The 26246-nt window shown below is 39.9% G+C and overlaps 1 protein-coding gene across 2 annotated transcripts in view; it reads right to left on the bottom strand.

Moving 5' to 3' along the window:
* Positions 1-26246, bottom strand: part of tanc1b (tetratricopeptide repeat, ankyrin repeat and coiled-coil containing 1b) — a 100801-nt gene that overhangs the window by 45437 nt on the left and 29118 nt on the right. For both annotated transcript variants that reach the window (XM_068328437.1, XM_068328439.1), the window contains exons 3-4: positions 24322-24528; positions 12537-12641 (exon numbers count right to left, since the gene is read on the bottom strand). In XM_068328437.1, the coding sequence (XP_068184538.1) occupies positions 12537-12641; positions 24322-24528 (312 nt within the window). The remainder of the gene's footprint in view (positions 1-12536; positions 12642-24321; positions 24529-26246) is intronic.

The following is a 26246-nucleotide window of genomic DNA, read 5'->3' as shown; positions in this document are numbered from 1 at the left end:
CGACAAGGCAGAGACCACGTGAAATTGTTCTTTTTTTCTTCTGTTAATCCATAATAACAATTGAGACACTATATGGCAACATCTACCTGTGCTGAACCTATTAAAAATTGTACCATGCAACTCTGAAGTTAAACTGGCAAATTAAGGTTGAATTCCTGAGAATAAACAGACAGTTAGAAGAAAGAGTAAGAAACAGAGAGAAAGGGGGAGCGGGAGCGATAGAGAGAGAAAGGCAGATGTCCGAGGTACTGAACAAAATCTTATAATACAGCTCTCTGTTCAGCAACTGCCCTAATCTCTCCTTCATTTTCTCCTTTATCCTGCTCCTTTCACAGCTATTAATAATAAAAGCCAATCTGATTAAATGCAGTGGAGTCCAGCCGCACTATGTGCTGCCAAGCCTCCATAAAGTCAAGCTCAAACCACTCTTCTCAGGTACATATACTGTACAGTGCATCTTTGACATTCAAAACCAATTAACAGATAACGTGTTGCCTTCATTGTGAATGTATATGCATTTATTGGAAATGAAATTTATTTATTTAAAAAGTTGTGTAACATGTTGAATGTTTGGGAAACAGGAAGTCCAGTGCATACAGTCCACTGTAGTGATATGCTGCATGTAGATACACAAAAGCTGAGCCATGTCCGACTTAGTTGGCTGTAACTTCTAATACAAAAAAAAAACAACTTTCGATATTGGCCACCAGTTTTTAAATGAATTTTGGCCTGGTTCATCACAAACATTTATTACATCCCGCTTCAAAGCAGTAATGCATTGGAATTCTCAGTGTTCGTCAGTCCGTTCGTCTGTCCATTCATTAGTCCACAAAATATCTTCGTAGCCGTTGCAGGTAGAAAGATGAACCAAAAAGCACATTACTCGGGGGGCAAAAGGGATGCATATGAGATGATGACCTTGACCTTGAAAAGGCTAGGTCAAGGTCAAATTTAAACTTTTGTACACTCAGGAACCAGATAAGATGGAAAGACGAGGGAGAATGCCAGTATGACTAAGACCATAGATCAAAGCTAGTGCTTTGAACTACGAGAAGAGGTCGGAGCACTAGCATTGATCTTTGACCTATGCAAGTAGGTCAGGGTAAAATTTTGAATTGAGGGTTGTCGTGGGATGTTGCAGTCTCTGACTGCCTTGGTTCTAGGCTGTATTTTTTAACTGAAAAAATATTTGTGATGATTGCTCATTCCTATAATTGCAGTATTCCAAAATGTATGTCTGTTTAGATACTTTAATAATCCCGGAAGAAATTGCACATATCCACTGCTCAGCCAAACACCAGGAAAAAAACAAAAACAAACAAAACAGGACATACCACAAGACATACACTACACTAACAGACACATGTAGCATTAACAGTACATATACTAATTTTTTAAAAATATAAACAGTGTAAAATTAAAATATAAACAGTATAAAATTTAAATATAAACAGTATAAAATTAAACTAAATTAAATCCGAATCCATTTAACCGCGTGCTGACCTCGCCACCCCCCCCCACTCCTCCTGAGAGAGTCATTGTACCCCCTGATGGCACGGGGCACGAAGGAGGACCTGAGCCTCTCTGTGGAGGCGCTGTGTGACAGCAGTCTGTGCTGTCTGGTGCTCCTCTGCTGGGAGAAGGTGGTGTGCAGGGGGTGGCTGGTGTTGTTCATGATGGCCCTGAATTTAGACATGGTCCTGCTCCCTAGAACTGTCTCCACAGAGTGACTGTCTAACAGAGATGACTCTGTTAAGACAGTCCATATCTCTTTTCCTGGCCCCACCACCCCACCACACAATGGCGTATGACAGCACACTGGAGACTACGGACTGATAGAACATGAGAAGGAGCTTAAGACAGATGTTGACAGATGTTGTCTTCTGTGTCCTTATAATAATATCTGCGGTTCTTGTAGAATCTGGTGATGGTTTCATTACATTCATTTAGCCAAATTGAAGGTATGAGGACCCCTCTACTTCTCACATTTCATATGATTCTATACAATGTCCTAGTGGAGAATCTTGTACTATTCAGTCCAATTAGAATCTTAGTAAGAGATAATTAAGACGGTTGGAGAAAGTGAATATGACAAATAAACCCAATTTACCATTTTGGCTTTACATTTTTATATAATCAGTTTTAAAAATGATCTTAAATCTTTTTAACTTTAAGGATTCAGTATGAATCTCAAACCATCACTTTTATAATAATGTAGATTTTGTAATATGCAGAAGGAAAATTATTCTCTACCTTAACACTTGGATTTTGGGTTTAAAAATAATTCATATAAAATAGGACCGTTGGGCCAAGGCACTCCTGAGCGTCCTTCTAGATGTACAGAATGAATCACTCTAGAACTAATTTAAAATCGGTTTGACACTTTTATTAAGTGAACCTGCAGTCAGAGGTACATCTGTCTACGGCTGAGCAATTAACTGAAAATGCATCAAAAGTGACATTCAGAACAACTCACAACTTAATATTGCTCATGTTGATTTATACTCTAATATTCATGCCTATGCAATCAGATAAACCAGTCTGTGCAAAGCAGCACGGGCTCACACCAGCACCAACACAATGACAACAAACAGGTCTCAGCCAAAGGATCTCAAATATAAAAACCCCCACAAAAAACCCCCACAACATCCATAACTGGTCTTGTCTTGACAATGAAAGACCAAATAGACAGTCTAGGGGAGACAATTTCATGAACACTTGCGCTTCTTAAATCACTATGAACTTAATAATGCTGTGTAGAAAACATATAAAATAAATATAATTGTAATGACTGATTATACTAACTCCCATAAAAAAATTAAGCAAATAAAGAGTACCACAAAAATATGTCAAGCAAAGCCAGCACTTTAAAAAAAATAAAAATTCTGCTGTGGGTTTGCCGTAGATAACATAAAACAGGTCAACCAAGACCACCAACTGGGGAATGTCTCACTGAGACACTGACCCATCTTCATGAAGGAGGCTCAAGAGATAAATCTTGTGTTTTACCATGAGATGACTAAAATGACTCAGATTTTAAAACATGATTATATAGTGACTGCTGTATCTTTCCTTGACTGACCAGACAACAATGGTGGCTCAGAAAAGCACTTTTGGATACAGAGCCTGCATGTCACTGGTAAACAACAAACTCTTAGTGGCTCAGTGGTCACAAGGTCGGTGGTTCTATTCCCACTCCTGCCCAGCCACCCGGAGTGTGAGCTGACAGAGGGAGGTGTCAGCTCACCTCCCAAGCACTGCTGAGGCGCCCTTGAGTGAGGCACCATCTCCTTTATAAGTTGCTCATTTGGGGTGTGCCAAGAAGTTCTTTAAAAGACAACCAAATTTCTTACAGCATACAATGTAAACTCGAGTCCACAGCAAGTCCAGTATTCATTCATTCATTTTCTACACCATTTATTCCGCTCTCACAGGTCTCAAGTGTTGCTGGAGCTTATCCCAACAGACTTACGGGCATTGGGCAGGGAGACGCTCCAGACACGTTGCCAGTGCATTGCGGTCCAGTATGTCTAGTTTAAACAGCAGGAATGGCTGTCTTCTTGTCTTATCTGGTTGAAAGGTAAGGGCTTTTTTGTCAAGAGATAAAAATCAAGCCTAATAAAGCAGACAGCACACATAACGGGAAAAAAAATCAAACAGTACTTTGAGTGCCACAAAGGTCCTGAATTTTGTTGAAACCTCAAATGTATACTAGAAATCTCTACCAGAGCAATTTCCTAATGGAAGAATAAACCATCCCAGTAATTTGTTAAACTCTTTTGAACACAACAGAAAAAGCCATTATGGCTTGGCATGTCCTTTGGACAATAACAAAATGTGTTAGTCAGACATACACACATGTCTTCAGTGAGATTGTGCAGACTATATATGCTAACCCTTTGACATAAAAGCCAACATGGGTGCTTAGTTTCTGATACTAGTATGTGTGTCCAAAAAAACAAAAAAGCAAACAAAAGACACTTTACTTCAATTTTGAGGAACTGCAAAGTTTCCCAGAATTGAAGACGGTTTAAAGGGGTCCTATTATGAAAAAAACATTTATTTCAGGTCTCTACATGTGCATAGTGGTCCTCCCTAACCCTACCAATTCATAAAATCTGGAAAACAAACGCTTCTTATATCAACAAAAAAATTGTGCAAAACTCCTTAAAAATGATTCATTTCAAATCATTGCACATCATGATGTAACAACAGGAGTGATTAACAGAGTGATTTACAGTTGCTTATGAGTATGAGTAAAGTGCTATATTGATTAATACTTTATTGATCCTAAGGGGGGAATTACTTACGTCATATGTCTGTGTGGATTCTCATTTATCCAGGTGATAGTTATCCAAAATTGTTTAAATCAATCCACTGGACTTTTAAGTAAGTTTCTGAAAGTCGTTTCTCCTCTCATCAAAGAGGCTTCTTCAGTTCTAGTGGTAGTTGGTCTTGTCTCAGCCTCCTAACCCTTTGAGGTGTGGTCAGTGCTATTCATATTCCAACAACCATTGTCAAGACCCATCTGGCACCTCAACAGTAGTTGGAATGCCAGGGGGTATCAATGGGGGGGTGGGGTTGAATTGCAATGGTAATCATTAGACACACTTCACCTATATCAATCTACTAAGTCGTTCTTTTGGGAAGTTTTAAAACGACCTGATTGTAAATTTGTGAAAGATTATGTCAAAGACCAAAACCCCTGTTCGGAGATGGCTTCTCCACATTGACATGGATGGCTTCTGATGAAGCCAAATCCATTTGGCAGGAAATGAGCTAGAGTATAGCCAAGACACCAGGACACCAAAAGCTGACATAGAGACAAGCAACCATTCTTGGTTACAATCATAACAATCTTTCACATCTTTGGATCCGGGGAGGAAGCCAGAGAACAACTGCAAAATTGGAGGAAAACATGTCCAACTCCATTTCAAACTTTTCACTAACCAAATACTTTTATACTGAGGCAGCAACACTAACTACTGAGCCACAAAGCATAAATTTAATGCAAAAAATGTCAGCTAATATAATTAATCAAGCTCTAGCTGAGTTCCATTTCTCTCCATTGGGACTCTGAAAATTAGGACAACTGAAAAAGAGTTCTGAAGGAATCTGTCTGCAGCTGTGACGTCACCCCAAATGACTAGTAGTCATTTTTTGCATACTATTGGAATACAATAATGTGACACAGGAACAGAAGAGGACTTTAAGAAGTAAGAACTAATAATTCCAAGTCAGTTGCTTCCTGGAAAAGCCACAGTGACTATATGACAGTCAAGTTATATTAACTAGAAGGCTCCACAGAGTTACTAATAATGAGCTAAAGTACATTCTGTGCAGGGTCACTGGATTCTGACAGACCCCCTGTAGCACAAGCACTTATAAGAAAAAAATAAGATTTAATTACCGTATAATTTTGCATGAAGATAGATTTGTTTCCTTCTCCACGTCGGTTATCTATTTAATCATCTCTGCAGACGTTCAGAGGAGTGTATGGGCAATTTGACTGATTATTCTCTAACCTGATGGATAACAACCCTTTAGAATGTCATGGAGTCCTTGGAAAATGGAAAGTAGAGAGGAAAACCTAAAAGCTGTAAGGTGAGTCAAACAATTCAAGCTCAATAATAGAAAATGCAGTTGAGCTCCATAGGAAGGAATAGGGGAGCTCCTTAGGAAGGATATAGAATGCATCAAAGTAAATGGTCTAAGGTGAAGTAAAATTGGCTTGTATGAGCCTGATCTATTAGCTTAAATTTTACGGGAGATAACGTACAATCCACAAGTAAAGAAATATGTAACTAAGCAGTTTGCAGTGCCACTGCATATATTAGTCAAACAACTGAACTGAACAACTGAATTTTTTTTCAAAAATATTAATTGCCCATAACGTCAGTGTTTTCAGACATTTGCTGATCCCACTTTACTGCATGCAAAGATTTTCTCTGCTTGGATCATTTGTGATGATAAATAAAGAACTTGGTTTGGGGACTATTTTTCTGATAAAAGAAGCAATTAAGGACATTGTGATGAGCATTTTTCATTAGGTTTGATAATTTTAAACATGAATTGTGAAAACATCAGCAGAGTAATTCATAATAAACACAATCATCAGTTCATTCTCTATTGGCGACTCTTCCTGAGTAATTCATCCGGTTTATTAAGTGGATCTGTCAGGATGGATGTCACATTAAGTCATGACTCAATGGTAGTTACAAGCTTGAAACCTTTTTGTGATGTACAACAAAATTTTGAATTAGTGTTTGACTTTTAGTGTAACTACCATTATTTATGATACTATGACAAGCATGATGGAACTGTGGCAGTAACATTAAGCATTGTGTGTTTATATGGAAGACAGGCATGAAGAAAAATGAGTCTTTATACAAAATCTATTACACTATCCTTAAGATATAAAAAGGGGATGCAGCTGGAACCACTTTTGGTTATTCCAGTAACCATACAGTAAATAGAGGCAAAAACAAAACAACATCATTATCTACTGGCCTGAGGAAGTTTATGAGCAGGTGTGAAATAAAGACGAATTAAGATTTAAGGAAGAAGAGCGGAGCAGAAGAGCTGTGAAGGAGGAGGGCGAACCCTTGAACAGACTGGCTCCACAGAGCTGTCTTGGCTCTCTCCCTGCAGAGAAAACAATCCAGCCGGTGCTCATTAGCAGTTGGAGTTTCATTACCACAACAGTGGAGTCTGTTTTAATGAACTCTCAATGAGAACATGTATCCTGCTTTCCCTGTTGAGTTGGAGGTATGAGGTGACGTGCCCCTCTAAAGAACGATGAGCATTCCTCTTTCACATTTCAATTCATAACCACAATGTCTTTCTGCTGTGAACACAGTCCAATGAGACTTCACAGCAAACTGAGATGAAGCCATTCATAATGCAATATTTTAAATAATGATATTCAGAGGGTGGGGATGACAAGGTAAACATTCACTTTGAATAGGATCGTAGCTTGACATCAGACTCCGCTGTTATTCTTGTTTTTCTACACGCACATGGATGGATATTTATTTTACACTTTACTAACAGATATAAAGCGTCATGCGGTCCTTCACCCCCATGGGCGCAGTGTCTGTGTTGTCTGGCTCAAACGATAAACAACACAGATTAAAGAAACTTCATCATTACATAAGGGAAAAGACAGACAATATATGAAGTTTCACCCTCCAGCTCATGATTTAAAGACAAGTACAACTGAGAAAGGATGGAAAAGCTACTCTGCCAGAACCAACAAGAAGCCAAAATGGTCTCCTTTTCACTACTCTGAGAAACAGAAAGCGATATATAGATAGATTGATAGACGGATTGATAGACGGATTGACAGACAGACACAGACAGACAAAGACAGACACAGACAGACAGACAGACAGACAGACAGACAGACAGACAGACAGACAGACAGACAGACAGACAGACAGACAGACAGACAGACAGACAGACAGACAGACAGACAGACAGACAGACAGACAGACAGACAGACAGACAGACAGACAGACAGACAGACAGACAGACAGACAGACAGACAGACAGACAGACAGACAGACAGACAGACAGACAGACAGACAGACAGACACACACACACACACACACACACACAGTACCGGTAATCTGTGAATACATGTTTTCCAGTCCACTGGTGAGCCTAAGATATACTGTTTTTTATATAAGCTATAGAGAAGATAACCACACTTCAGACAGCTTAAAATTGTCTCTCCATATATTTTTTTAAAAAGACACATATTAAATCTCAATATGCCTCTATTTAGAAATTATCTCACAATGATCTTCCAAACTAATAAAGTGCCATGAGTTGAACAAACACATTTAAACTGGTATACATGTACAAGAAATAACATTACAAACTCAGATTCCTATGAGTACAATCCCAATAGAAAAAGACAAAGCAATACCACAGTTAGATTTAACTGGTGAGAATTTAGTAGGCCTGCAGCTTAAAGACTGAAAGCATCATCATTACTTGAAGAAACAGGTGTTAAGAGCTGAGGCCAGGGAGTTGTAAAAGGGGTGCAAGAGGAAGACATAATTGTGGGAGAGGACTGGAGCAGATCTTAAGGCTGATTGATGGAGACAGAGCTCCGACCACAGCTGAAACAATCTTGACAAGCAGACTGTTGGTCGCATTTTACAGATGCACTCATGCAGGCAAACACACACATAACCAAACAAACAAAAGAACACTGGACACACAGATGAAATGAAAACACAAATGTGAAAGTAACTATATCCTTCCTCAAAGGCAAAGTAACACTCTACATCAAATACATGCTGACAGCCAATTCTGCTTGTACACAACATACAGCTCTGAAAAGCTGAGGGTGAGAACAGTTAAAATTAAAACCTAACAAAACTAATAGCATCTGAAAATAATTTAAATAATACCACAAAGTTGTAATATTGACCAGTTATATGGCGCATGGTTTTAAGACATCATGGTGATTCACTGTTCAGCACAATACCCAACAAAAAGCTCATTCACATCTCCCGAGAACTCATTTTATTTGGGGCCTGAATGTCACATTTTTCTCATGCTGTGAAATTTCAAAAGGATTTTCTGACTCAGATTCTTCGAGCATCATATCAACATTCCACACTGATGCTGCCCTTGTTAGACAAGCTCCAATGTCAAAGAACCATCTCACCCCGTCACAGATGGCAAAAAAGGCAGCATCGTTTACCTTCTTTGAAGTAGGAGACAACACAGCCTGAAAGAAGCTTTAGTGAAACAAAAAACATAGGATATGTCCCTGTTATGTGCAATATGTGACACAAATGAAGCTATATAGCAGGGATACATCAAACTCATCAGCAGCTTCCACCACATATTCTGAACCACTGCTCAGATTAATAACTGCATTGTTTTGTCTGCTCCTGTCCTTTCTGTCTTGTTTTTCTGTCTCTCTCCTTCCTGCTCTGTGTTCTTTGTACTGTATTAAACTCTCTCCACTCTCTCTTTCTGTCTCTCTCTCTGCCTACTAAGGTAGAAGGTTTCTGCCTGTTACATTCTGCCTGTTACAGGGAAGTTTTGCCTCTGTCAACAAAGTACAGTAATTGCTCATGTGGGACAAGCTGGGTTCTACAAGAGCAGATCTTTTCCGGCTCTAACTCGAAAAGGCCTTGTTACGATTTGATGCCATACAAATTAAAAAGAATTTAATTTAATTAAGCAAACAACATTCAACTTAAGCTGTTTTCTAAACACCAGAATCAAGAGGGAGTGGACAAAAGATGGCATAAAGCCTTTAGCAGTGCAGGCATGTGATTTTCTTAATGTTCTCGTTCATGTGAATCAATGTGGGGTTTAGGTCTGTCAATGAAAAATGCATGAAGAATAGTAAGGTAGGAGTAAGGTAACAGTAGGATTACATTTATACTCAAAGGACTCTACCTTTACTAATCCATCTCCCATATAGTCAGTCAGTCATTGTCTTAACCTGCTTAATCCGCGTACGCAGGTCGCGGGGGAGCCGGTGCCTATCCCGGCAGTCTCAGGGCGTGAGAAGGGGGACACTCCGGGCACGACGCCAGTGTACATAGAGCCACATAGAGACAACAATCACTCACATTTTTGCTTAAATAGTCTGAACCATTGGCTTCATTACAGAAACAGAAACGGTGCGCCCTTGTTCTTTGCAGTTAATGCGTTCCAGGAACCACATTTGATTAATAAATTCTGCGATGGAGCAACAAACTATTTATCTTATTATTTACGGTAATTTAAACATTTAGGACCCTCCCCATACTTATGTTAAACCACCTTCTATCTGTATTACCTTTTCCCACACTCCTATCGACTGTTTAAAGCACTTTTGGGTCTCAGAGACTCATGGAACTGAGATATCTTCCGGGTGCTGTCAGCCAATAGAATAGGGCAGGGGTCACCAAATGGCGGACTGTGGTCTGGATTCGGACCACGTGATGCTTCTGTCCGGACCCGTGACCACTCCATGATAAATTCACGAGAGTAGATTTTCTTGGCACATTTTTACTGATGGTCGCGGCTACAGACGGCAGGTGCTGCTACTCCAGTTAATATGGTAATGACGCCACTCAGTTCAGCCAATAAGATCTTTTGTTTACCTGCTCTATCAGCGCACCTGGAAGTGAGACAGCTTGCTGCCGCTACCACTGTCAATTTACCGCTACTGCGGAGCACAGAAGAAGGGAGACAGCATAGCTCCAAACAAAGGGAGGTTAATGAGGAAAACTGCTGGTTAATAATGAGTGGACTGAGAAATTTATGTGTATTCCTCCGTCAGGCAGTTCAAAACCATTTTACCTCATATAGTCTGAACAAGCAGCATGAATTAATTAATAACGTGAAGCGCCACTACAAAACAAAGCACAGATCTTTTGAGCAAAATTATCCAATGAAGTCTGAGCTGAGGAAAAAATAACCGAGCAAAATGTAAACAAATGTTCAATAAAGGCATGGTAGATTTTGGGGCAACATGTAAAATCTTTTAGTGATGGGACAGTTGTGAATAAAAGCTGTCTTAAAAGCTGTTGTTGAGACATTATCTGAGGGAAAACAGAAAGATGAGATGTGTGAAAAAATCAAACAAATCCCGATGTCAACAGCAACCAGAAAATCAGAAATATTAACAGCTCGATGCAGCTATTCAGAGAGCACCATGCATATCTGTGGCAATTGATGAGTTTGCAGATGTTACTGGTAATGTCCAGCTTTTGAGTGTGTCAGGTTCCTTCACAAAGACAATGAGCTCTTTGCTGGGTGTAACACCGCTAACACACACAAGAGGAAGGGACATGTATACAACAATAAGATGCTGACAAAGATGGACATAAATCTGAAGCAAGTGTTCTCTGTCACCACAGATGACAGAGACCACCACTCTCTCTTTTCCCACCACCTTGTCCTGGTGGGAAAAGAGAGGGGGGCTGTGCCAAACAGTGGGAGCTTTCCAAAACAGTCAAGGTGTGTTCTGTGCACACCTTGTGCACAAGTACATTACTGGAAGGCCACACGCCCCGTTCTCTCATGAAGAAAGTTCTGTTTGCATTTTTCCCCTGAAAGAGCCAGTTTTTATTTATGCCCTCTGAAGATGTTAATGTTTTTTACTTGAAGTGTAGGCCTTCAGTTATTTAGGACGGGCCATCTTTAATTTACGAGAAAAAGCATTATTCAGCTCTTTTTGCACTTTATTGTTAATTCTGAGGTGTGTTCTTCAATTTAACATAAACACTTGAAATTTATTTGCCTGGGTCTACTTTTATTTATGGTGAGGTAAAAGAGCTAGCTGTGTACTCACTTAAACATATCCTGCATTGAACATTGATAATAAATGATAATGTGGACATTGGGGCCGGCTATAAGACACAAACTGGACTTGGGTTCAGATCTTTTGCTAAGAGGAAATTTTGGTAACCAGACCCCCGTGACTTTTAATTGAATACCCCTGGAACAGGGAAACTACCTACCAAAATCCGTGATGAGGTGAAGTCGCGGGCTTTCATGCGGGAACGCGTGAGAGCAAACTGTATAAGGATCAACGCTTTCAAGTTTAATGACAGAAATAATAAAAGATAAAAATTTGTAATAGAAATAATCCTGGCAATCCAGACAAGGAAACACTTAATGTTTTTTTGTAGAATGACACCGATGATATAGTCATATTTTTTTTGGAATATAAAGCTAATAAAATATAATAAACAATAAAATTAGATTTCTAATGCTGCCAGTTCAGCAGCTGTTGTGGGATAACATTTATGTGGTGTCCACTATCTGATGGTAGCCATGTGCCAGCTGAATGTTTGCCACACCCTCCTTCCTTGGTATGCAACAGTCAGAGCACTGAGCTACTACTGTCTGCATATGTGAGGCATGTAGAATTAGAGGGTACTACTGTTGTATTTTCTTCAAGATAATGCATCCTAAATCTCCACTTAAGCATAAGGGAGGAATTTAAGCCTTCTCTGCTCTGCTAGAAATCAAAACAGACCACTTAGTGAAACATTACCCGACACACAACGCCCAAAACAGTACAGAATTAAGAGAAATACGCAGCAGTATAACCGAAAGCACACATTATAAAAATATGGAAACACATGAATGCACGCTTGTTCCGGACAAAGAGACAAATAAGGTCCGTCAAACAAATCCGGTGCTTCAGTGAGGCAATGTATCTTAACGCAGTCCAAACCTGGCTCCATTGTAATCTAAACAAACACTTAAAAATAAACACAGCACTATTGTGTGTTTGCATTAGAGGGTACATGAAAGAACACTTTCTTAAACTTGCTTACACCACTTGTACTACCCCTAACCTCAAATTAAAAAGACCTTTCCCTGACCCCATGGACACAACATTGATATTCCACGAGGCAAATCCACACATGGAGCCAGAAAAACTGGTCATAGAAAGAGGAAAGTTGTCAATGACATCTACCAGGTGTAACCAGTGCCAATCTCTACGAAGAGACAACCGCACAAATGAACACAGACATACATAAGAATGAAAAGCAAAACTCACCATGGTGTGAAGATTCCTTGCTGCTGGCCACCTTCTTCAGCGCTGAAACGATGGCATCAGAAGGAACGCGAGGACTCTCAACATATTTGGGTTTCCTGATCGGACCTGATAGCATGAACCAAAGACACAGGGAGTCGAGATAGAGGAAGAGTGTGCCAGGCAGAGAGAGAGAGGTAGGAATGAATGCAAGAGAGGACAGAACAGGAGAAACAGAGAGAGAGGGGGAGAGAAAAAGAGAGAGAGACTGAGTTCTTGCTGGATTAACGTGTTCCAGATGGGACTAGAGATGAGATGCAGTGGTGTCTTAGTTGGACAAGCTTGGCTGCATTTGTGCAGCTCACATTAAGTCCTTCACAGGCGCGCGCACACACACACACACACACACACACACACACACACACACACACACACACACACACACACACACACACACACACACACACACACACGACTAGACAGTAAATGCAGCTAGCCAGCATGTGGAACATAAACAATAGCAGGAAACCACAACAATTATCTTCTTCATAAACTTTCAAATGCGTCCTCAAACACACACATATGTACAAAACAGATCAATGAATATAACCTGAAGCAAACATGCACAGCAGAAGGTAGACTGATGATCTGTTCGACAGAGGTAAAGTCTTTCTTAATTGAGGAGTTGAGACTGCTTTGCCTCTCTGTTGCTTCACATTGTGACAAAAGTAGAAAATTCCAAAGTTCCACACAGAATGTTTTCTCACTTTGCCAGACTTAAAGATAAACCACTGACCTACTCCTTCAACTGCAGACAGACATTTCTAACATTTATAATTTTTGTAAAATGCAAAAAAATGTAAGCATGCTATCTTTAAAATGTTCTGTACATACACCTTTTCAATGTACCATAATTAGATGAAATTATCATCTGAATGGAAATGTTCCTTTGAGTGGTAGGGAAGGCGTACTAATCTTTCCTGAGAGTGGTACTATAATTGTTTATATATGCAGGAGATCCAGCAAAGACACTAGACTAAATACTGAGCCAAGAAGCAAAGCTCTCCCAAGCAACAGTAAATCCATGGAAAACAGCACCAGCCTGTCTCTCCTTGTACTACTTTAATGCTACACCAACCCTGAACTAATATAACCCAATCTAAACCTCCTCCTTCTCTTAATCAGATAAGTGTACAGTATATGTAACCTCCGTCACAACATATAGACCTCTGAGAGATCAGGGATAGCAAATCCCTATTCTTACAGCCTAGAGCTAGTCCCACCTGCCAAAGAAAGCATCAACCACAAAAGATACTAATATTGAAGGTGAGTGTGTGTGTGTGTGTGTGTGTGTGTGTGTGTGTGTGTGTGTGTGTGTGTGTGTGTGTGTGTGTGTGTGTGTGTGTGTGTGTGTGCATGCGTGTGTGTGTGTGTGCATGCATGTGTGTTTGGCAGGTCCATTTGAGAGGAAATTTTGTGAAAGTATCACTGAAACAAACCAAGCATGAGACTCGGTCAGCTTGATGCACAGTGCCATCTATGGATATACAACTTAAAATGCAAAGTGAGGAAGGATGTGATGCCTGAGCAGAGCTTCACCTGAAGCACAAACGGTATTTTCTTGCTTGTTAGAATAAGCTGTGATATACAACCACCCGAAGAACCCATACTAAAAGCTCTAGGTCATAAATGGTTGTCCCTCACAGCAGTAGCAAGCAGTGATTTCTCTATGTAGAGGAGGAAGAGTAATGGCGGTATCTTTCAAAGCACTACAATCTTATAGTTTATTTCCAATATGGTAGATGATCGTCTAAGCCTCAGGGGGATTGATCCAGTGAAGAATTTCTGGAAGCACACCAGGTCAACCACGCTACTTGGCAGACAAAGCCAAACAGTGTGTCATGAAAACCTGCATTCATTTGGACGGTCAGGCGAAGCCTATTAACCAGGAGTCACACTGCTCCAATTAAAGAGGGGCTACAGAAAAAGAGAGGGCTGTGTGAGAAACACACTTAGTTCAGGTAAATATCTTGGACCAAATTCTAACTACCAAACATGTTCCGTTGAGTGTATTTCATAGGGAAAAAACAACTGGGGGCATGGCTGGCGTAATTAAAGCCATATGCTTATTATTGGGTTTACACAAAGTGCCGAGAGGAACACTATCATGTGAAACAACAAACATATGACTGCTTTTCAAGGGCATTTTTAGGACACATCAGATGGCTGAATGTAGAGGTAAAAGATCCTCCATCAAAATACCTATATATGAGCCCTAGCACATGACAGACAAAGCATGCACGGGTTTCTTTCCATTGAAAATCTAATCTCGAGATTTAACAGGGTGTCATTACTGCTTTGCCCTTTTAGATGTAAGCACTGATGGATGAGCCATTGTAGTTTATAACAGCCATGAAAAGGTCTCAGAAATGGAAGTGTCAGAAATATGACCCTTGAAGGACAATGAGAGACAGAAGCAGATGTTTAATATTCTTTTACTTTCATGTAAATGAGTGTGACCCTGTTCAGAATCTTTTTCAAATAATTATTACCCAACTATAAACATCATCTACACATTTTACCAAACACAATTAAAGGCATTAAGGTTCAGTATTGTGAATATACTACTAGTTCAGGAAGAATGTGAGAGAAATGTCTCAGTATAATATTCAGTACTCAAAAAGGACCTGCATGACTACTGGCTCAGATGTATTCTGACACCAAACCAAATAATAACAGAAGAACAAGAAGGCTCCCATTTTCTGAGTTCATCTTTTATATATTTAAGCTGCGCTGTAGTAAAAGCTATGATGAAATTTACCATTCTGTTGTGCAATATGCCCAACTGGTGTATGGGATTTTTGGTGAACGGGATTCTCAATATTAATACAGGAAATTTACTCAAATGTACTGCTGAAACCATTACTGATTATGTTGTTTTGATTAGAGTTATACTGTTTGAAGCAAATATCCTGCAACCTATATCAGCTCAAACAGGAGTGAGCATTAAGAAAAATGTCAAATAGGGGTGCATTACAAAAAAGATGGCATTTATAGAAAAGTTAATGTCTGTTATGGTAAAGTAAATCATAGGCAACCACGCACACACACACTCACTCCTATGGACAATTTGGGACCGGCCAATCAACCTGAAGCGCATGCTTTTGGAGGTGGGAGGAAGCCCATCTCCAAAAGCACACTCCGCGGTGCACTGGCGTCGTGCCCGGAGTGTCCCCCGCCTCACGCCCTATGCCGGCTGTGATAAGCTTCAGCTCCCCGTGACCCACTAGGGCAGTTGAAGTGGCAGAAAATGAATGAATGAATGAATGAATGATGAATCATAGTAGTAGCTCAGTCTGCTGGGTCTTGGGCCGGGGACTCGATAGTGGCCATTGTAAGGCCCATGTGGATCAAAACGTTTGGAGTGTGAACTGGCAGTGGAGAGGTGCCAGTTCACCTCCTTAGCACTGTCAAGGTGCCCTTAAGCAAGGCACTGCCCCCCAACAAGTTATACATTTGGCACAACGATGAGCAACGTGCTCATTATTTGCATGCTTTCAGGCCCCTTGTTTGTGTGTGTTATGGGCCTGTACACATGCACGCACGCACACACCTGTGTGTGTGTGATAAATAACAACCTAACTACTAGAGTGGAAGAAAAATTTCCCCAATGGTTGATCAATAAAATTGATTCTTCTATAATTTTAAACATGTAACAAGAATATCAAGTAAGCAGAAGGTAGATGAGGACATGGATTAAGGATGAAAAAAAGAAATAAAAGCCATATTTGAGGTGGCCACATGGACTGTGATTTCAGATGACTCTTTACTCACCATCATCCACTAGTCCATTTGAAGCCAGTGAAAGGGAGGATTGTTGATAGATAGGAAATGATCAAAGATTTCCCCACATTCTTCAAGGCGGACTCTGACTTCTTCACATTTCAAGATTTCAATAAGACATTGTGGCCTCTTTGTGCAGCTAAGTGAATAAAAGAAATCCCACAACAGCTCTCTTTATGTGTAAGTGTAAAATAATGAATTCTGACCAAAAAAAAGGTGGGTGGATTATTCTCTGTGCTGCAGTCATGGTCTGACATACGATCAGTGCCTTTGTGGCTGAAAAACAGACATGATGCCTTGTGAACTTCAATACAAATGAACATTTGAAACGTATTCCCTATTCATAGTGCCACTGTGCTCTCCTGGCAAATTTAACTCCTGCACTGCTTTGTGACACAATGGGTGACTCTTCACATTTTTTAAACAGTATGTTGACTGCACTGCATTAATAGCCACGCTTAATTTCATACATGCTGTTTGTATGAATTATGTATTAGTCTCCACTGCAGACATAGCCATTCATTTTCAAAAAACTGCATAAGCAGTGTAAAGAAACCATACATTTTTTATTTTACCTAAAGCAGTAACAATTAAGTATGAAGCACTGCAATGTCATATAAGCATCCAGGATCTACTGACTGACAGTGTATTTGGTCTCTTAGGCAGCAGGTGAATTGGGATTCCACTGCAGATGAAAAAGGGGATTGTGATAAGGAGCTAAATCTGGAGTGTAGTGAAGTGCAGTGGAGTGAGCTAGAGAGAGCTTCTCAAAGGGTGCTCATCAGAGGAAACTTTGAAAGGGTTCTTGCAGCATGGCAAGATCTTTTACAGGCTGAGCTCTCAGAGTGGCATCAATATTCCCTCAGGACTGCCTGGTTAATGTCAAAACCACTAAGTTGAATTTGGGAAAGAGTTCACCTGAAATGAGCTACAGCTACTTCTGAAAAGCGCTCCTGCCCTCTTGACGGAGGTACAAAATAAATGACACTCATTTAGCACTGAAGAAGACAATGTAGATAGCTGGCTGATGGACAGCCTGTAAAATACAAGATATTATAAAATAACATGACATATTTTCAATCAATAATTAATTTGGCAAGAATAATAAACACTAAAGTGGAGAATAGGGTTTATTTAAAAATAATGATGACGTTAAATGTAAATTTGAGAAATAACTTTGTTTGATAGGTTCAGTTTAAGGAGCACACTTCACATTTTCTAAAACTGATAACGACGTCTCTAAAATTGTAAGGCTTAGTGACGTAAATCCTCAAGTGTGACAACAAATTCTTTGATCGTTTTTTTACGTTGTTGGCTTGGAAACTAACTGCAAGACTTTCAGCGTCTGAACCTCAAAAAACATGGATATAGCACTAAAAAATATAATTTAAAAAACAACTGTATGCTTAGTCTCAGAACAGATGCACAATGAACAACAGGGTTCATATCAGTGAATTAATCAGCTTCTGTGCCACCTCAAAGGAAAAACCGACTGAATTCACTTTAAGATACTCAATACCTTTCCAGAGAGGACTGGTCCTATGGTCTCCGTGCATATAAACCAGTTAAAATGATGCACTGCCCTTTGCAGCAATAACTTTATATCAATTGTTGTTCAATTGTCCCTTGTATGCAGACATGGAAGCAAAGTATGGGGCTACCAGTTTTTTAAAGTTAAACAGAAAGGTCACCATCTTATGTATACACATGTACAACACCTCTGAAAACAATCCTCAATTAACAGATGCATAAGCAGCAACACCAATTTACCAAACAGTTCAAGCTTTAAGGTCGACAGGTGCCTTTAATCCCACATTGGCACAGTTACCTGCAACAGCCAGAGGAGGTCACTGTGGAGATACCCAGGAGAACAAGCAAGAGGAGTAGAAAGAAGAATACAAGGAAAGAGTACAAGGAAAATTTAAAAAAAACAAACAAAAAAACCACCTGATACCTCCCATTAAAAAACCATAACCTACCCCCTGAAAATCAGAAATTAAGTTTCTAAATTCCTGATCTGTGAAATGTTCTGGTTGGAGATGGGTTCATACAGTCAGCACTGCTGCAGTAGATGTCCCACCCCTGGCCTCAAGGGTGCCTGTAAAATATAAAGAGTATAAACTCGAGGTGCTGCCCAACACATGTCAGGGTGCTGTGTTTCATGGTTAAGATCTGGGATTAGTGGATCAAAGCGGTGGCACTCATCACCACCAGGATTCTGTGGCTAAGGCATCCGTCACACTCTTAATTAAGTCAATGCTTCTCTGTTGCTCCCTGTGAAGCTTTCAAGGAGAGAACAGCCTCTAAATAGGGGCCTTCCAAACTGCTATGGATTTTCCAATGTGTGTGGAAATGAAGCCAAGCCACAAAATATTTTCTGAATCTGTGAAACCATCTCAAAGACGTTGGTGACAGCTGGATGAAAATGAGAAATAATGGATGTGTCAAAGAATGCACTGAGGAATGTACTGTATAAATGGGAAAATGAAGATGGTAATAACTTAAATAGTCAATAGGACTAGTTGACAAAAAACTCTAAAGTTTAAAGTTTCTAGTGTTTTGATTGTTTTTAATCAAACCGAAGGCTTAAACATTTCTTTATAAATTGACAAAGTGGAATTTTACTTCTTAAAATATGTAAATTATTTTCTATTTAATCAGTCGTTCTATATAGAATAGAATAGGGTTCCCACTACTAGAACAGAAAAGAATAGATTGTCGTCATACACAAGAAGTGTACAACAAAATTCTTAGACAAAGACTAAGGTGTGTACTGTCACTGGTGATGCTTGTAGTCCTATGCAGACATCTGGTGTTACAGATGTCCAACAGAGAGGATAACTGTACACGTACGACTTTCTGTGTTGACTTCCTGACGATTTCCAGAGCCTTCCCATCAGCCTGGGAGCAGCTCTTAAACCCCACCAGCATATTGTTGGTGAGGATGCTCTCAAGAGAATATGTGTAGTAGCACAGCAGCAGGTCCTGGAACACATTTACTCTTCTCAGGGACCTTAGAAAGTGGAGGTGCTGTTGCGCCTTTTTCACAAGTGCATTAATGTTGGTGCCCCCTGTGAGGTCCTCTGAGATGTGCGTTCCCAGGAACTTGAAATGGCTGACCCATTCCACCATGTCCCCCCGAATTAGAAGCGGTGGGGGAGACTCTCGTTTCCCACTGAAGTCCAGCACCATCTCCTTGATTTTCAAGAAGTTCATTGCTAGGTTGTTGAGGGAGGACCAGGTGGTGAGGTCAGGACCTCCTCCCTGTAGGCAGGACTCATCATTATTTGCAATCAGCCCCACCACAGTTATGTCGTCAGCAAATTTGACAAAGAAGTTGCCGCTGCTAATCGGGGCGCAGTCATGGATGCAAGGGTGTACAGCATTGGGCTGCATGATGCAGCAGGATGCAGCAATCTGCCGGCAAGTCTTAAATTCTCCTAATTAGGAGGCAATGCCTTAAACATTTTTATATGATACTCTTTATCCAAAGAACCTAAGCTACCTTCTATGTTCATAATGTCCATATGGATAAGGACAAAACGCATTAGAGGATTACGTAATTTCTTTTTGGATTAATAAAGTATAAATCTATGGATCTATTTAGACATCATTAATTTGGTTTGAAAGGAACAGTCGTGAAGGCCAGGATAAATGCGCATTATCAGTTTGTAATGGAAGATGTTCACTTCATCAGGAATAGGTCTTAAAATGAATGTATCATGCTGTTTCTTTAGCTCAGCAAGAAGACAAAATTCAGCATTATAAGCCATGCTGTTTTCATCGCCGAGCTGAGACATTTCCTGCAGTATGTGTTTATTAACTGGAAGTGTCAACTCTCCCCCCACGGAGTTTCACAGTTACCTGTGAGGAGGACTAAAGAGAGTCCACAAACCCTCCCCCAAGATACCCTTCCTGGTTGTCCTCAACACCCTAACTTATCAGAACATTTTTAACCACTTTTTCTATACCTCCGAGCATGGCAACTGGGAATATGGCTTTAATGAGCGTTCCCCTCCCCTGTCCCCAGGGCTCGTTTCACCTTCACAAACCCATCATCACTCATCTTCTCTCTCTCCCTCCTTTTATGTCTGCAAATGTACATTTTCATCGGCACTCGTTTGATGGGTTTAAAGTGGTCATTACACATCCTGTGTCACATACGTTGTTTGATCATTCATTTTAACTTCAATGGGAGGTGAGCAAATTAAACTCGACTTGGCTCTACTGAACCAGTCTTTGTTTTGGTTGTTTTTTTAAAATAAATAAAATATGAAAATTGTATTACATTCTAGGGACTTATTTGCAACTATGCATCCAGCTTTCTGCTGAATATTTGCATAATACATTACAATTTCAGGCACACAAGTTCATTATTATGTTAAAATTTAAATTATTTACTAAGGAGGGAAGCATAGAAAATCAGGTAAAACGTAAAAGCCAACACAATCCTGTCTTAATCTGTACCTGAAATTACAATATATCCTTCAATTTTGAAACACATCTAAAACTAAAAACCTAAAACTGGATTTGAACAGCAAAATAATTTCTGATACAGATGTGTGCTTACACAAACAAGTTTGTACTTGGGATTAAAACAGGCACACACACACACACACACTCCTTCCCATCAGTTCCAGATCAAAGCAGGAAACACTCCAAACAAAGACTAGGAAGCCCACAGATGAGTACCACATGTGAGTGGGCCACACTGACAACTTAAACGATGTCTTTACTTTTTGCCAGCATACAGAGCATCAGGTTGAAACAAGTTCAGTTACAAAGGTATCCCCTTCTTTGAAGCACCCCACAGCTGCCGATAGTCACGTTATTAAACATGGTGGTTAGAGGGAGTCTGGGAGGAATGACAATTAGATCCAGCATAAACACAAGGCCATTACCAAAGCATAAACACAACATGCCGATAGTCATGTGCCGATAGTCATGCCGATAGTCACGTTAAAACTTCTCCATCCACAACAGGTGATCTCGAGGGCAAGCTAATACCTTATACTCCATTTTATTGCTATAGCCTTGCACTGCATCTGATTGGTGATGAAGTTTCTCATGAAGCCCCTTTCACTTTGACTGCATGTGTGAAAGATCACTAAGAAAGGTGAGATCCCATTGCACGCAAAGTTTGACATGCAGAAGAGGAGTAATGGAGAGGTGTCGTAAAGATTCATTCATTTTAATAACTTTGGTGGTATGAAAAATAGCATGGCATCAAAGTGTTCACTAGAATATACTATGCGATTAACCTGTCACTTCTAGAACAATCATGGATTGGAATACTATACATACGGTACTATACATTTTGAAAGATATCTCCTCACTACCACTGTTTTAGGAGATGTGAGACAGTGTTCTCGTTTGGGCGCACGTTTGGGATGCACGATCATCAGACAATGTGCGTCCCTGGGACGCAAGCTTTAAATACTTACAAAGAAAAAAAATCAATGCTACATTTCTCAGCGATATAATATTGGGAAAAAGTACATCCATTCAGCAAAAAAATCCCCAATTTATCCAATTCTCCACATAAACCCGGAAATCGTCATTGTGTTTTGATCTTGAGCGAGTTTCTCGTCACGAGACTCATCCACGTGATTCAGCTGTGTTAAAATCGATCAGGGGCGGCACGGTGGCGCAGTGGGTAGCGTTGTCGCCGCACAGCCAGGCTGTTCCAGGTTTGTGTCCCAGTCTGTGCGGAGTTTGCATGTTCTCCCCCTGTCTGCGTTGGTTCTCTCCGGCTTCTCCGGCTTCCTTCCACCTCCAAAAACATGCACTTCAGGTTAATTGTTCGGTTGGTCACAAACTGACCTTAGTTATGAGTGTATGTGTGTTTGTCTGTGTCTCTGTGTGGCTCCGCGGTAGGCTGGCGTCGCGCACAGAGTTTCCGCTGCCTCACACCCTCAGGCCCCGTCCATATGATAACGGATTTTTTAAAAACGCAACTTTTTTTGTTGCGTTTACGCCTTCCATCCACACGACAACGCAGATATCCGGAACGAAAATGCAACTTTTCAAAAACGCTGGCCGAGATGGATTTTTAAAAAAACGCTCTGTCTGCGTTGTCCTGTGGACGGCGTATCCCCGGGAGTTTTTTAAAACGCTGACGTCTTGCCTGCGACGAAAACCGCTGTGACGTCATATTTATGGGCCCGTGTGATGTGACAACAAAACACGGAGGATTCCTATTGGATAAAATTTGACTCAATAGTGCCACCACATGGTTTGGCATGCTTATAGCCGTCTTCGAAAACGCACTGGTGCGTTTACGTGCGGACGGAGATTTTTTTTAAAACGCTGTCGTGTGGACGTGAATCGTTTTCGATGCATTTTTAAAAAGTTGCGTTTTTAAAAAAATCTGTCATCGTGAGGACGGGGCCTCAGTCAACTGGGATAGGCTCCAGCTCCCTGTGACGGCTTATGAAGCATTTGTGACAATGAATGAATGAATAAAATCGACCAAACGGCAACATGACATCTGCTCTTTTTCCATGCTGCAGTGAGAGAGCGAAGAGTTGGTGTCACATTATCACCATGACTCCTAAAAAGATGCAAAATTTAGAGAAAACCCAAGTGACAAAGAGTGCTTTCTCGAAAAAAAATCAATCAAAAGTTAATGAAAAGAAAGAGACAGATATTACTGTGGACAGTATGGAAGAAGATGCAGAAGAAGCCAAGTGAAACCAGCAAAAATCCGAACATTTGTACCGCAATGAACGTGATTGTTTCCATGGGTAAGGCATGGCTAAATGTCAGCACCCAAGACAAAATGCAGTTTACAAAAATGTGTGTAGAGAAGGCTCTGTTAGCTTGGTGCAGTGTCCACAGTACAATATATGAATTAAAGGAAAGGAAACTTTTGAGTGAAAAGCAAAAGGGAAAAAAACTATTACATTATTCCTTATTTCTTAAACTTTTTTTAAGAATGATTTTCAGGCTGTAACATTTTGATAAAAATAATATGTAATTTCACTTCTTTTTCTTTTTAATAAAATAGTTATGACGTTGTTAATAAAATTGTTAAAATTAACAGTTTGTTTAGTTTTTATATTGTACTGTTGGCAAAACTCAATCCCTACATACCCTTCTACCCTTCTACTGTAGATTGTTATTTCTTTTGGGATGCATAAACGTCATGTTGGGATGCACAAATTTTTGTTGAAGCGCATCCCAGGGATGCACTACTTTCTTGAGGTAAAATGAACTCTGGCGAGAGATACTACCTGTAAATATTGACTGACACATTATCACAATATGGACAGATTTATCAAGACATAAGTATGGAGGACTCTGTTTGTGTCCACATTCATCTTGACAATAGAGCACAACTGGGCCTTAACTGCACAATTTGAATAGTCATGTCAGCCTTGTGGCACATAGGGTATATGTTTATTCTTTGCATGAAAATAATTTGTTTATTATTGTGTGTTAAACTAGTTTAAAACTCATGCAGAGATATTTCTGTGCGTACTGAATGTCATCCAGGAAGTACAAGAAAGTAAAAAAAGGATGATGACAAGAGCTGAATGAACAAAATAATTCTCTTTGGCCAGAATTACCTGCCAGAATCCAGAAAGGTCAACTGTCATGACTACTTCATACTGGTGTCTTTGATATGATAATTAATCTGAATAGTTTGACCTGCTACATTGTGGACCAAGTAAGAAAGCTACAACATTAAAAATTGAGAAAATGTGTTTTCCAGGAGAAATAACCTGTTGACAGGTGAATCACTTTTTAAATTAAGCTCAAAGGAAAAAATAAAGCTCCATTTATGTGACAAAATTAGTGTACAAGTCATTCATACAAGCCAGTTAGTTACAGTATATTTACATTTTGTCTTGGTAAATCATGTAGTGTGTACGATACAGAAGTCCTTTGTCTGAGTGTATTTTAAACAATAGTAAAACTACAGGAAGCAAAAGAAAATCTCAAAGACACAGACAAATAATACCTGGTGATCTCTTGCTTGAGCGTAAGGGCATCATGTAAGACTGTCGTGGGAGGAGAGGTGAGGAAGGAAGAGACATGGACACTCCCTTGCTGAGGCTTAATCTGAAAACATCATCGGACACATTAGTGTGACCGCCGCCAGGCCCCTGGAGATGGGAGTTTCCCTCAGGAGGTGATCTTCTATGGGCACTGTGGCTGTGGACATCACCTGTTAAAAAAAAACAATGACAGTTAAATGTTTTACAAAAAGCTATGCTATTACTTCCTGGTCTACAACAGTCATTCATGCCCAAATTCACATCTACCAGCCACTGACAGTCACCATTCAGGTTTATGGACTTTTTGAAATAATAATAATAATAATAATAATAATGATAATAATACTACTAATAATAATTTTTCTTGACCCGCGCCAGTGGATGAAGCGGATGGGAAAATGAGTGAGTGAGTGAGTGAGTGAATGAAAAATAATTTTCCAAAGCTATTCAGTTAACTGTTGCATAACAATGGTACAAAGGCAGGTGAAACTGGGTTGCATATAAATCTTCTTACACAGTGTGGATTATGCTGGATTAGTAGTTTATTTGACCTATTAGTAAACCGTTTTGTTTTGGGGGGTTTTTCATTGCAACAATTTCTTCCAGGTCTCCAAACACTGCTTCGTCTACTGCTGCCTGTGCTACAGTATTTGGCCAACCCCACCTACATTCCAACATCCACCTGGAGCCTCTGATTCCCCCTAAAGGAAAATTTGCTGTCATCATTTCTCTCCACTTTGCTGAGTTTTGTGCATCCTACAAAGGTTGATGCCTTACAGTGACCAAACATGAGCTCAGATTGTTCTCCGTATGCATATGCGTCCCACATTAGCTGGCTGACTGACATATGATTAGAAGACTTCAGATCGCTTTGCATTTGAGAGACCTTTGCTGATTTTGAGTAGAAAGCATTCTATCAGAAGCATTTTGACCACCCACATCTTGCAGAATGGCTTTGTTAACAAGACCTCATTCAAGAGAGTAAGTTATACATAGTCAGTGAAGTTACAGTCAATAAAATAACAAAAAGGCATCTAATTGTCTTGATATCACTGTGATAAATACAGAATTGCATGTTAGAAAAAAATGTCAGCCATGATTCTCATCACAGGTTGCTAGGGACACAGACAAAAATGAAGAGTTGGGAAGAGACCTGGATCCTTAGATAAACAGGGCTACATGATGTGTATTTAAACCCAGGGTCATGGGCTCATGAGTATTTCTCATGCCACTAGGCCACATGAGAAGGACATATAGTAAATGGGAGTAAATAAAGCTGTGTCACTGACCACTGAGGTAAGATAACATTGGATTCTAAAAGCACTGAAGCTGGCAACTCACAAGATTTTATAAATAAATGTTCCCCATTTTCCTCTGTCAGCGAAGACAGATCATATACTGAATGTGTAACAATACTTCATTCATAGCTGTTACCAGTGGCAATAACCAGCTAAGCTGACAAGGAAATGGCCGGAAGGCTAAAATCTCAAAGTTGGAAAATATTTTTTTCACCTCTCGAGCGAGAATATCCCGATAAAGCTGGTGTTCACAAAACTTCCTACTGTTGTTGACGAAACATAACACAGACCTTAAGACACATTCAGGAGCATTCAAGACATCTATATTTCATGTTGTCTTTAAGAAATAAAGGTAAGAATTTATTTCCAAAAAATATTATACCTTGCGATTGTAATTACAATGGCAGACAGCACATTGACCAGATTCCTGCATGTACTGTAATCATTAGCACAAAATAGACACCTACATTTTACATCATCTAGTCAACCTTAAATGTGATCTAGATATTCCCAATGTTTTTTTCTGTCTCACCTCTCAGACACTGCAACCGTCATGCCCTGAATGAGAAAAAACATGTTTTGTTTTTATG

The sequence above is a fragment of the Antennarius striatus genome, chromosome 12, assembly GCF_040054535.1.
Source record: "Antennarius striatus isolate MH-2024 chromosome 12, ASM4005453v1, whole genome shotgun sequence".
Lineage (NCBI taxonomy): Eukaryota > Metazoa > Chordata > Actinopteri > Lophiiformes > Antennariidae > Antennarius > Antennarius striatus.
This window is presented reverse-complemented; position numbering and strand designations above follow the sequence as displayed.